Genomic DNA, 14343 nt, shown 5'->3' with positions numbered 1-14343 from the left:
AATGATACAAACATAAGTGCGGACGAGACACACTTGAGATGATTCCAGCATTGTTTGACACGGGTGGACACTGTTTAGTCACTACTCAAACCTCTAGAAGGAAATGGGCTTGAAATAAGGGCATGTGGAAATAATTAGGGCCAAGTGATGAGTTTAAAGTGGCCTGTTTCAAGCAGAGCTATGACACAACACAGATTTAAAAAAAAAAAAAGCTATAAAAGAAATAAAAATCCTGGGGTCCATGTGGAAATGTGTTTTTGATAAAGCAAATCTAATAAAATGATCACTTTTTCTCCATCAGCAGAGTGTATCCACGGCCATTTTTACCCATATTTGGTGGGTGTCTTTAATCAGAGCACTGACTGAATTGAGGACATAATCCAGCCAAAAGTTAGTTCTGACATCAGTCCATAGGGGGGAACTTCGTTAATGTTTGTGGCTATTGTGCATCTAATAATGAGTGATTGACAGGCATACCACAAACTCGATTTATCATCAATCAGAGTGGGCAAATTATGCTAATTCAAACAGAATGGTGATTGGGAACAGAATGATGAATGATACATTGGGAAGAGGCAGACGCTCTTTCATAAATGACCTCGGAGACTAAAGCAATGAACTCTGCTGCCTTTCCTTATCTCTTTCTTCCTTTCATCATATGGCCTGTGACAAATCACGATTGTCATTACTGACTCTTCCATCAACCCTCTTCTTGATTAAACGATGAATCTTTTATTCTAGAAAACGTCAACAAATAATGAAATGCACCTCTCAAGTCCCAAGACACCAAGATGTCTTCATATTGCTTGTTTTAATCAGGCAATGAGATCTGGGGCTGAAAAATGAAGCCAATTGTTGAAATGCAAAAAAAAAAAAACTGCAGTTCCTCTAATGGCCACTTGAGGCTGGCTCCACAAGCAAGTCAATGTTTACAGTTTGGTACAAAAACGTTTTTTTTTCTCTATAACTATTTTCCCTTTGTCCATATGGTCACTTCTGGCTCCAAAAAAATTCAAGATGGTGACAATTATTATCCCGAACTCGAAGCTGGATGGTGGTGACTAATATGCTGAACTCGAGTCCACAAACCAATAGTTATGTCACAGTGGCTACGTCCACTATTTCATAGTCTAAGGTTTTGATCAACCAACAGTCCCAAACCCAAACCTATTCAATTTAAATTTATTGACTCAGAAAGAATTAGTGAATCCAAAAGTTACTGATTAGTTGATTTAAAGAGAATTAATCATGAACAAGATAAGACATTTTTCCAAAAAAAAAAAATAAATAATTACTTACATTTCTGTGGTTTCAAGTGTCTTAAATTGGAGCATCTGTTGCCTTTTTATATACTTATAAAAAGAACATCCTTGAGGCAGATGATTACACAACACAAGCAATTTCACCTGGGGCTCTGAAAACTTGTGATGAACATTTACCCCTTTTTTTTTTTTTTATCATTTATGGACTTAAAAACAGATTTTAAAACACCAATTAATTTCTGATGAAAGTAATGATTACTTGTGCCTTTAATGATATAAAGCAGAAAAAAGCAGCAAGTTCTCATATTTTGGAAGCAGGACTGATATGGGTAACTTTGGTATTTTTCAACTCGAATCCTATTTTCACATGTTTTTGTGTGTAAGTGACTAATGGGAACAACAGTTTTTAAAATTGGTCCAGTACTGAGCAAGCTGCAGTGGACAGTGACAAAACAGGCTGCTATGTAATGTTAATGTACAGATGTGCACCATCATTTCTGTGGCTCATGTGAAAATCATTCAATATTTAATTATTTGAATGTCATGTACTATAACAGTAATTGTATGACTGCATGATTCATCCATGGCTGGGGTTTAAGTATTTTTAGAGGCCTCTGGAGCTCCCTCGCATGCCACATTCAAGCAATTATTATTGTGCCTTTCAAATATTTTTAAATTGAAAAGTTTTTCTATGACAATCAATTCGCGTCCGATAAAAGTGCATGTTTAAATAAATGACAGGCTCTGATTATTAATGTTAGTGTCAGACAACCTTGCAGAAAAACCATGCAGAGAGAGACCTTTTTATTAAAGAGCTTTTGTTTAACAAATAACAGCCCCCGAAATGGCGCTGTACACTTATACTGTCATATACCATATACCCCTGGAGATTTCAGGAAGGTATGAAGGTATGATATATTACATAGCACCCTAGCCTAGTCAACAGTAATAAAATAAAACTCATATAAACCATCTTAGTTCATCCTTTCACTGTTCCAATAATTATCAATTCTGGTTTGGTTGAAATAAACCCTTAATTCACCCAGTTTGATGTGAAAATATGTTGGCTGCATACACATTAAAATTACTGTTTATGGCAATAGCAATTCGGGGTTGGTTGATATCACTCTTTAAACAAAATGACCGATCTCTGTAAAGTAGAGCTGTGATGGTACGGATTTTCCCTCACCATGGTGAAAAAACAACGCGTATCAACGCAACTCATATCCCATATCTGTAACTTGCACCTGAAAAAAAAAATTGCAGTTATGACGGTAATGAGCTCAATCCTGTGGTAGACATCACATAATGTTGTTGTCAGAGCTGAAAACAGCTAATGTTACCCGTAGAAAACAATGTGAAACTGTCGGCTACAAATACGAGCACTTTCAGTGGTCCGATATTGATGGTTCAGAATTGTTACATTGTAGCCTGTTTTGCCACTTTCGCCTGCAGCCCTCGCACTCAATACTAGACCAATTTAAAAAAAATGTTGTCTCCATTGGTCACTTACGAACAAAACATGGAAAAACAGGATCCAGGTTGAAAAACACAGACATTTCTCCTTAATGTTCTGTTGATCACCTGGAGGACTAATCTTCACTTTGCTCCCTGTCATTTGTTTCACAGTGCAGGGTTCATGGGGATTACAGAGCAAAGGTGAAAAGTGCCTGGTAATCTTGGCTTGACTCCACAGAAAACATCTGACCCATTTGGGGGACATTATGTCAACACCCTGAGGGTCGAACTAGCAAATATAGAAACCTGTAGGTGACATCATGGTAATGGGAATTTGAGGGTCTACCTAAATCAAATCTAATAAGGTAGCAGTGTGTCAAAAGTCACAGCTAAGAGAGTTGTTAATGGTTGAATTTATAGGCGGATGACTTTTTTTAGAACATATTTAGGGTTATAATCATGCCGTTTAACACTGGGCTCCCTCTACTGGTAAATAGCTCTTTTGTGTGTTCTCCTGTCTCTCTCTTCCCCCACCTTGTATATTGAACTCATTTACTGTCACACTCACATGATGTCAGCACATAATTACTCTATGGGAAATAGATGGTCCTGCAGCAAAAATTCCCCTTGGCTCAGCAGGAGGTTAATGTTGTCCGAGAAACCGGTGCCGTTATGCCCCCGGCGGGTGACACTGTTACGCTCCCCCTGCTGCGAGGGCTGTGCACGCTGCCTGGCATGAAGCCCGTGTGCCTTAGCAACAAAGGTCAGAGTCAGACAGCTTCAGGAGCAGAGCTGTGTGAAAGCTTGTTAATATGGTCCCTATGATGGATTTCTTTTACAGCGCCCTGGAAAACCTCTCTGTCATGGGAAGCACATGTCTGGCGTGCATTCAAAGTGCAAAGAAACTACAAAACAAAAAACCTCAAGCCCCATCAGAAAGACAGAAAATGAGAGGGGAGGGGGGGCAGCTCTCATATCATCAAAGAAAGATCCTCAAGTCTTACAGTATGTGGTGGCAACCATGTCATTAAATCAGAGGAGAAAGTGTCTTTAAAAGTCACATAGGATTGCAACGACAAAAACAACGTCAGTGCATCGATATTTCTATTCCACTCATTTAAGAGAGCGATATTTTATCATTATGGATTGAATGTCTTTGGTTTTTGGACTGCCGATCAAACAAAAGCAATTTGAAGACATCAGCTTGAGCTTCGGGTGTTATACTAGGTAATAGGTAATAGGTAATGGTACGAAATAATAATACTTTGTTACAGTGCTTTTTTTTTGGGAGTATCTATTTAGTTTTTATATTTCTGTCAACTTTCACTTTTACTTTTACACTACATTTCATCTAAGAGCTTTTGTTACCTAACAGCAACAGGGCAGGAAGGAAGGGACAAACAGATGAATGCATTTACTTTACCCTCATACTATAGTATTTAATACCATTAAATTGCTTAATTTCAGTTAATATCAGGCACTTTAACACTTTCACTCTAATAATATTTAATAGGCGACTTTAACTTCTACCAAAGTCATTTTCTGGTTAGATATTTAGACTTTTACTCAAGTGTGGCTTTCAGATACTTCTCGACGACTTATACTATAAACCATAGACTGTATTTTGCATAGACTGTACATAAAGATACTGAGGCTAAAATATCAGAGATACAGGCACTGCCACTGGTGATGTCATGGAGAGCTGGAGTCGGAGCACACCCGTCCGACCAATCGCGAGCAGCTTCACTGAATGCGAGAGCAGGGATTGGCTGTCACAGCTGTCAATCAAGGCGAAAATCCTCTTTTTGTATCATTTAATAACTCCAAAACCAAACTTATCATAAAAACAAACACTTGAACAAAAATCTGGGTGAAGAGAACTACCTTCAGTGTGAGGAGCCATATTTGGGAAAAATTGATTTGGCATGTACTTTGAGTTTTTAGTTTGGCCTGTGGCCCATTCACTAACAAGGAGGGGCAGGCTTTATGACCTATACTGCAGTCAGACACCAGGGGGCGATCCAGATTGAAAAGTTACATTTTGGAAGAACTGTCATGTTGTCCATATTTGTGTATAGTCTATGCTATAAACCAAGAACTGCTATTTTCACTAGGTATAAGAAAACCCAAAAACAACCAAACCTAACATTTAACAATCTTAACTGGTTGGGTTTCTCCTTGAAACTTTTATCTATCTATACCTATTTGATGTGCTGCTTGCTCTGCTTCACTTAAAAATACATCACAAGTCCGCCTGTGGGACCTAACTCAGATAGACACAAGACAAAGAAACTAGCTGCAGCAGAACTTTGTTCAGGCCAATTTGTCAGAATCGTACTCAGGTATAGAAGCCGGAGGTGACCTGTCTTGTTCCTGCTTGTCCTTTCTCATCGAAGAATATGGGAGATGAACTGTGGGCTGATGCTATATGCCAGGCTGGAAGATCAATGATCTGAAGCTAAAAAATAAATTTCTGTGTTTTAAATCTCAGTGGAAGACAACGACTTGAAGTTTTCATGGAGTCAAGCTATAAATGTTTCCCTTAGACTTACATGCAGTGTTCTTGATTCCAAATCTTTGCTGTGGCAGGATTATAAAAAGTTAGAAAATGATATTTTGCAATCTCAGTTTCCTGGTAATTAAAAATGTGTGACTCAAGGTGATGCCTGGTACTACCACTTAGACAGGATATTTATCAAAATCAATCTAAATTGAGGAGGTGATAATGGCTAAATACTAAAAAAAGACTTAAAATTCTGAGGGCCATTATCACTGTAAAGTTGACTTGATCTTATTCACCTGAGACATCCCGATAAAGTAAAACAAAAGCAAACACTTGGTAATTCAGGAATATTAAGGCTTCGTAAATGAATATTATTCCACAAAAAATGACTACATGTAATGCAGCCTAAAAGGTGTCACAAGCCACACAGGATTATCGTGCAGTTCCCTTTAGCTCCACAGAGCACTTTCCAAACTCTTTTAGCTCATTATAATGATTAGAAAGCAGTAAGAGCACATTTATTTCATTGTTCGGCCTCACCACTCACCAATCCTGTTTACAGTAATGTTAAAGGATGGAGCATTAGCTGTTTCCAGCTCTGAGCAGTTAGTATGCTATCAGCAAACATAACGTTAGGCTGATGGTTCCATTCACAGTCGGACTTTCCCATTTGAAAGGAATGAATGGGTGCCGAGTGAGTTAGAAACGGTTCCTGCGAAAGGAAACGAAAACACAACAATTCTTACTTTTACGTGATCATGCACTAATGAAAACATAGTTATGAATATTATATTCCATTTCTGCCAATATCCCACACACTGGACCTCTAAGTGTCCCAGTAAGCCATTTCAGTGACCCAGCACACAGAAAAGCAAAACCCTGGAACTGCTAATCTAAATGGAATCCAGTTGTTATTAGTTGTTCATGCAGCCAGAGAAAGAGCTGTCTGACATTATAAATGGCATATGTTACTCATTATGCTAAAAGTGCTGCAAAACAGAACACAAAAACTGACCAGAACAGGCTTATAAAATGTCCATGTTTTTTGTTTTTTTTTTCTCGTGAAACACTGATGGGGTGGAACTTGAACAAAGCCAGATAGACTTGACACTGACAGGAGATATCTGAGCCAACTGGGCTCTCCGTCCAGACGAGAGAAGACGCTCAGGGAGAGCTGCGCTGAGCTCAACTCTGACCTGACTGGGTGTGAAAGTCCAGTGAGAAAGTCCAGAGCCAGCATCGTGTTTCAGCTCTTGTGTTAAGTTTTTGATGGGAGGGTCAAACGAGTCCAAAGCAGCTTCGAAGAAATGAATGCAACACATGTAGGGTTAGGCCGCATGAGCACAGTCCAGCAATTTCCCCCCTCCTGTATAAATAAATATCCCCACTGTGGAACAGCAACTGGTTGATCGATCTGTCTTAATGCACAAGCACACATCGACTCTTCTTACCGGCGTCCTGGGTCTTAACTATCCTGAACAACTCATCTGGAAGATCTGACTCCATTCATACTGAAAAGACACTAAATGCCTCTGACTTGTGATGGGTCACATCATGGCGATAATGTCTCTCTCGGGGAGGACACTGTTTGCTGAAGGAATGTTTTACTACAGTCCAAAAATATATTCTCAGCTCAACTTTCATTTGTCTGAGCGTGCAGCACGCAAGCTGCATGCGGAGCTGGAGGCAGACGGAGTCATGTTGGTTGAAGCAGTACAGCTGGCTAGTAAATACTGGCTGACACTAAGTGTGTCAACCATCGGAGGAAATCATTCACAAATGATCCCCGGCTAGGACAGCAGCATGCATGAGACAGACAGGGAGAGGAAAACCGACAAGAAAGCTCAAGGGGCGGTGTCATGAAATATGTATGCAAACATGACGCTGCACGGAGCTGAACTGCTGCATCTTTTCTTAGCAGTCTTGGATTCCTGACAGCGAAGACAAAAGTCTGCACAGTCTGGAGACAGAGTAGAGACTCATAAAAGGGAGCATTAATGATTCACACTCATTATCCTTTAACATGAAGCAAGCTGCAACTCATTATTTCCATTAATTGAACAATCATTTTGTCTATAAATGGTCCAAAAGTGTGAGAAATTCCACTCACAAGTGAACGCCCAAGGTCACATCTTTAAACTGCTTATTATCTGACCAACAGTCCAAAGTGTTCAGTTTGAATGTAAGACAGAGAAAACCAGCTGAACCTCACATTTGAGCTGATTTAACGACCTCAATTGGCCTTTTTGTCTTTTACAGGTCCAGTGTGTATGATTTATGGGGATATGTGGGTAAAAAATGAAATATTATAAGTATGTTTTTGTGGTGTATAAATCACCTGAAAATATAAAACATTGTGTTTGTGTTACCTTAGAATGAGCCGTTTTACAAAGGGAGTGTGTCAGCATCTACAGAGTCCGCCATGTTGCACCACCATGTTTCTGAAGTAGCCCAAATGGGACAAAAAACACTGGCTCTAGCCAGGCCATTCACGTTTTCATGTCAAACTGATTCATTCAGTGTTTTTACTGGTTTAAATCAATGATTAATGAATAGTTTTGTTCTGGAGAGGTAGAGAACTCTGTGGATAACTCGGCTCCCAGTAAAAACCTCCTCAACGTCTGGATCATTAGTTTTCAGAGAAAAGAGGTGAGCACATATTAGCAGGTGCTGGGCAAGCAGCCTGTCTGTGATGTGCCGAACAGCATCGGAGAAACACTGAATTTGAACATGAAAAGGATGCACGATAATGTCGGCACGTCATCTGTATCAGCAGATAACGGCTGTAAAATGAAATTTCAGCATCGGCCCAAAATGAACTTTTCTGCCAATATGACTGACAAGATGATGCTTTAGTTTTGCGACTTTAAGTAGTTTAAATAGGTCAAATTTGGCCTGGTTTGGGCTATTTAACAGACTTAACAAGCCAGTTAAAGTGGGAGGAATTTCAAAGTATTGTTTAAAATGTATGACTTAAGAATAAATATGGCATTCTACATGTAATCTATGTTAAAGTAGCTTTTGGTTTTGCCCAATAAATGTGTACATTTTTATAAACATTGTATTTTATGTCTGCATTTGCCATCAGTGGGCCAAGAGTGGGGGTAATATGTAAATTCCACTACAGGAGAGACTTGATGTTCCCTGCAATTAGGTGGAAAAACATGTGCATATATCGTCATCGGCAATTGGCCAAAATGAGTCCGAAAATATCAGAACATCTAATATTAGCAAAAATCCAATATTGTGCATCCCTATGAAACTGCTTTATTGAGTGTTTTTTTCTAATTTAATCACCTGGTCTGTTTGTTTCGGAGAAGAAGACACCTCCGCTGATAAATCGCCTCAATGAAAACCTCTAGAACAATAAACACTGAAGGAATTCTAACCGAGAGAAGTTTCAGCTGGTTGCAATCTGCAATATTTTCCACTGGATGCCACTAAATCCCCCAAAATCTTAACACACTGTTCCTTTAAATGTAACCGAATCTACTGAGCACTTACGTGCTCACACCGCTCGCTCCTTAAATTTATCCCAATCTGCCCGAAGCACCCCGGAGCAGTCAAGTATCCTGCCAATAAAGATCCTACGTTCCCAGCAGCACCCACACAGATGAACTGGCGATGATGGTTTTTAACGAGTTTAAACCCACGAGAGCGAACCCATCAAGGCCAACTTCGGATGATGACGAACTGTTGATGAATAAATGAACAACTTCCTCACGCTTTGATCCCAGTTTGAGCTTTACACATTTGCCCTTGCTGGTAATTAATTCCCAGGATTCTGCAGTGAGTGTCACGACTGGCAGCGTGTTCAGATGTAAAAGTTTTCTGTAGGCGACGAGTGCATCTCTTCCACCAAATACTGTAGTACTGTGTGTGGCGTCCTTGTTGAATCGCACCTGGGGCATGGAACACTGGTGACTGAGATGTCATGAGCCGCAACGCCAAAGGGTTGCGATCAGTGTGCGAGAAAAACACACAAACACACCCTGACATTACATTTGGATATTTCCCCAGAGCTCTGGAGCAGCTATTTTTTAATGTGTTGCTGGGATGTCACCAACATAACAAACAGCACAGCAGGGTTCTGATTTTAAAGGACCCATAATTTAAAAAATAATACATACAATGCAATACCTACTTGCCTAGTGTTTTTCAAGCATATCGGATTCAAACTCTGCTCAAAATTCACTGGTATGCTGCATCACATGGAAGGTTATCCACTAAAGTTTACTGTAACTATTTCATTAAAACACAACAAAAGAAAATTCCAAGACTTTACAAAACTTTCACTGATTTCAACTAATTCCATGATTTCTCCAGGCCTGGAAAATTTGATTGTAAAATTCCATGACATTTCCAGGTTTCCCACACATTTTCATGCACAAAATGACTACCTACTTGTCTGGTGTTTTTTAAGCAAATCCAACTTAAACTCTATTTAAACAGAATTTTAGACAGCTGGCGAACATGAAGGAGAGACCGTGGAGAGACGATGAAGAAACGTTCTCATGGTAAATGAAAAAGTGACACATTTCCGACACTTATCAGAGCAACGTCACATCAACAGTATACCGTGGTATGAAAGTTGACGGTCATCATATTGTGTAAGTTTATTTATCTACGGTATTGAAAAAAAAATGCAGTCGGACAGAGAATCTCTATTGCGCGTCTTCTTTCCCCCTAAATTACCTTTTGCACATACTTCCATTAAATAAACTGTTTCCAGTTTTAATTGGAGTAAAGTGTTTGTGCAATCCAAAAAAAAAACTTTCTGTTTTCATTCCTTTAAGGCTCATCGTAACTGATAATAATAATAATAATAGTATTGATGTAATGCCGTATACTGTGTGATATTTAGACCGTTATGGTACAATGAAAATCTCATACCGCTGCAACCCTAGTCCACAGCGTGAGAAAATAAATGTACTTTTATTCTGCATTACATGGAAGGTTATCCACTGAAGATTACTGTATCCATTTCATTAAATATAACAGAATTCCATCACTTCCAATGCTTTCCAATAATTCCATGACTTCTCCAGGCCTGGAAAATGTGATTGTGAAATTCCATGACTTTTCAAGGTTTCCAATGAAGGTGAGAACCCTGTCACAATTTATACACTGTAAAATCTGACAAGTTGATTTTACTTTGAAAAAAACTCTTCTAGTTCCTTGAAAAATGTAAGTAAATTGAATTATTAGTCTTAATTTATGTTGACTTAATATCTAATTGTTAGGTTTACTTAAAACATAGTTATATTTACTTAATTCTGTGAAGTTGTTGCAACTTAAAAAATGACAAGTTAAGTTAAATCAATCTTTCTAAATTTAAGCAACAAGCAACATGAAATATACCTCTATTCTGCTGGTTGCAAACTAGTCAATCACATTTGTGTCTTCTTAAATTGTTAAGAAAAGAACTTGCTGATCTCCTAAATTATCATTGGCAAAATCCTCTTTGTCATGATCAAGTTAAGTCAGACTAACTTGATTTCATCATTTTTATGCTGCAACAACTTCACAAAATTCAGTAAATTCAGCTAAACACCAAGTAAACTTAACACATAGATATGAAGTAAACATAAATTAAGATTACAGTTTAATTAACTTCCTTATACAAGGGAGTCGGTTTCAAAGATCAACTAATCAGATTTGACAGTGCAGGTTTCTAAAAAGCTACTTGACTTGTTAAGTTCAAACCAACAATGTGACTTTTATTTTTACGCTTGCCACTAAAATAACCCTGGAATTCATCCATAATTGAAAAATTGAAGTATGTTTGAAGTGCCTTGAAAAACTGAGGGATGCTTGAAGCACCAGCGAAATGCCTCAAGTGCTACCACTGATTACCAAAGAGAGTTTCAGCATCATCAATTATACAGCGACTCCTCTCCTCTGAGGTGGATGGACTGCAAGCTTCAGTTTTATGTTCTGCTTTTTCACACACACTCACACTGATCTATCGGAGAGAATGAGAGAAAGGCATGAATTTAGAGAGCTTGTTTGCCTCATTCTGCCCAAACATGTGTTACAGATCTGTTAGTCTGGTGTACTTTCACAGGCTTTCATAAAACATGATGTACCCAAAACAGCCAAAGGGGAGACATGAATAGAATAGAATAGAATAGACATAGCAGGCAAAATGCATAATGACAGATGCAGACAGGTTAATTTCAAGATGCACATAAAAGCTTTTTCTCTATGTTTTTAGGTGAAAATACTGTCAATTAAAAACACAATTTATTCATCACGTTTGCACATAGGTCTTTGATATAATAAAAAAAAAAGCAAAATGCATTTGTCATCTTACCTTCTGCAGATCTGGGGAGCACACCGTCACACACCGAGACACATAAAGCCTGAAGTGCTGTCAAAATCACAAACTTCAGGTTCCCGAGGTTCATGATGCCCGGCTGAAGCGTGGACGGGACTGTCCAACTGTCTCACTGCAGCATCATACAATCCAACAACAGCTGATGCGCGCGAGCAACCCCCCAAAAATAAAACCACTTCCTGAAATATGATCAAGTATGTGAGCGGCTTGCCTTAGGAAATCCCGAGGACAGCTGATTCAACTCCACGGCTGCACTTTCCCCATTCACAACACACACACACATACACGTCCGAGTCAAACGCTGACTCGCGCGCAAAAGTGAGGGAAATGTAGCGCGAGCGCTGGAAACATTGACAAATTTCACGAGGCGCTGCTGTCTCTGTCGCCCGCTGGAATGACATCAATTCCAGGACAATTACTGCCGAGAAGTGTTGTCTTATGAGTGGGGACCATGTGCTTCAATGAGACGCTCCGCGAGGTCCTAAAGCCACCTACAGCGCCCATTTTTAGTGAGCGAGCCTTTATCAAACTAACAGGAACTACTGAAGTAAAGCTTCCGGTCACAGCTTTCAAAATAAATACCTCAATTGTAAATTATACTTTTCTTTTCCAATAATGGTTGTATAATCAGAGTAAAATAATAGTTGATGAATTATTATATCAAAAATATATGAATTATATAGTGTCATTACTTTGTTTAAGTAGCATTTGTTGTACTTTAGTCACGCTGTGTCTCTTATTTTTGTATATGTTTGTTCTCCATACCACGTGATATGGTCTTGCGCTAAATAACTAATTAAATAATAAAAAAAAAATAAATTAATGAATAAAAATAAATGAAATAACTTAAATGCTAGTTGTAATGTTGTTTTGTTTGTCCTCTCCAACGATGCAGAATTTTGGGGGACATAGGGGACACATCCCCTTGTGCATTGCACCCTGGGGAGGACCCCAAACCCCAAATGTCACGTGTATCCCCATTTTGAGACAAAACGTATGCCCTTGGTCCTCAGCTTTGGCCAATCATGACAGCATTTAATTTATCAGACATTACTCATAAAAGCTCATTCTTGACTTTGGAAATTTTTGTTGGACAAAATAATATTGAATCAAGTCCTATCTTTCGGATGCTTTTCCTGTGAGATGCATTTGAAAGCTCATAAGAAAAAAAGAAAGAAAGAAAGAAAAAAGAAAACTATGCTACATGGACCTCGTTTTGGCTGTTTGATTAAAAAAAAAAATTCAAATACTCGCTGTTTTCATATTCTTAAGAGTAAGGATTTGCTGCTTTTCTACGTTTTGTGTCAGTACAATTTAAATATTTGAACACAGGAGGCTATGTTTTGGACTGATGGTCAGACAAAAAAGACATTTTGAATCCTGCACTGTCAAAATTTGTTGGTGGACATCCCAAAATCATTTTGTCAAATTACCGTGGTTTAATGGATGCCTTTTCTCCTCAAATGCCCTTAAAGGTGCAGGACATGTAGCATGACCATAGCATTTTATTTTGAAGGCACACCACTTGATTTCCGGCCTCCCTATTGGAATCCGTTACTTAACTTGACCAAACGGACTCGACAGACGCACACTTAATGTAGCAGCCCACACAGAGTTTAAATTTGAATAATATAACCCACACAGCCCCTACTCACAGATGTTATTATGCATACATGTTGTTATTCAGTCAGAGTGAGCTGAAAGCAGCATTGTGTGGAAAACAATGGAGACTTGCAAATCGGGTTGAAGATTGACTCTATGCAGGCAGCACTTCTTGGTACATCACCAAAAATTGGACAATATGATCTCTGCGTGCAGAACAGACACCAAAAAGTGTCTTGACTTTCAACACATTAACATTTTGAATGGAGGCACTGCCTAAATTTAGATTACCAATGTGTTATTTCCATGGAAGGTTTCCAAGGAAGGTTCAGTCAATACCTATGTGTGAACTTTCCCCTAGCTGTTCTCACTGCCATCTGAAACATTTTCCTAATTTATTGTCTATGGAGTATTTTCAGATTTTATATCTGATAACATCACAAATCAGAGTTTTAACTGTTTAGTTATTGTATTTGGGAAAGAGTTGTTCATATTTACTGATATTTTTGTATTTCGGACTAAGACAATTGGAATGACATGTCTGAATTTTGAAACATACTGTAGTTATCCTTAAATACTTTGAAACCCGAGCAAATTGGCTTGATTTCTTTCAAAAAAACGTGAAAAGAAGGCAATGGGCAACAAGAAATGACCCAAATATTAGCAATATATTAGTAAAAAGTTTTTAAAAAAAAGGAAAGAAAGAAAGAAAGAAATAATAATAACAATAAATATCTTTTTTTCCCCTGTAACCTAATTTTAAATATATAATTACATAATTTTGGATAGAACATTTTCCTCTAGTTTTCTTTTTTGATAATGATAGATAGATGGATGGGTAGATTTTTGATTTTTAGGCAATTGTCTTGTTACCTTTTAATAAGTTTTTGCAATTTGCAGTATTTTATACGAAGTTGCTGATAAGCTGTTTTTGAAAGAAATCCACCCAATCTTCTCAGGTTTTAAAGGTCTAAAAGCTTGTTAAAAGACTCATCACAAAAGATCTGATGACGATTCAGGTTTTAAAAGGTTAATATATCAGCATCAAATATGTTCACAAGACTCAAAGCCAACTCCACTTATCATCAAAGCACTGAGATACACTAAAGGATTTCTGTATATGGACGTCCATATGGACACGGCCCACTCAAACACTATGGCTCCTCTCAACAATGCTC

At 38.3% G+C, this 14343-nt stretch overlaps 1 protein-coding gene across 1 annotated transcript in view; it reads right to left on the bottom strand.

Annotated features, from left to right (window-relative positions):
• LOC121959295 (disintegrin and metalloproteinase domain-containing protein 12) overlaps positions 1-11919 on the bottom strand; it is a 104498-nt gene extending 92579 nt beyond the window's left edge. Inside the window, exon 1 of the mRNA XM_042508543.1 lies at positions 11540-11919. Coding sequence (XP_042364477.1) covers positions 11540-11633 — 94 coding nt within the window. The 5' untranslated portion in view covers positions 11634-11919. The remainder of the gene's footprint in view (positions 1-11539) is intronic.
• Positions 11920-14343: the final 2424 nt, after the last annotated feature.

This window comes from Plectropomus leopardus, chromosome 19 (genome assembly GCF_008729295.1).
Source record: "Plectropomus leopardus isolate mb chromosome 19, YSFRI_Pleo_2.0, whole genome shotgun sequence".
NCBI lineage: Eukaryota > Metazoa > Chordata > Actinopteri > Perciformes > Serranidae > Plectropomus > Plectropomus leopardus.
This window is presented reverse-complemented; position numbering and strand designations above follow the sequence as displayed.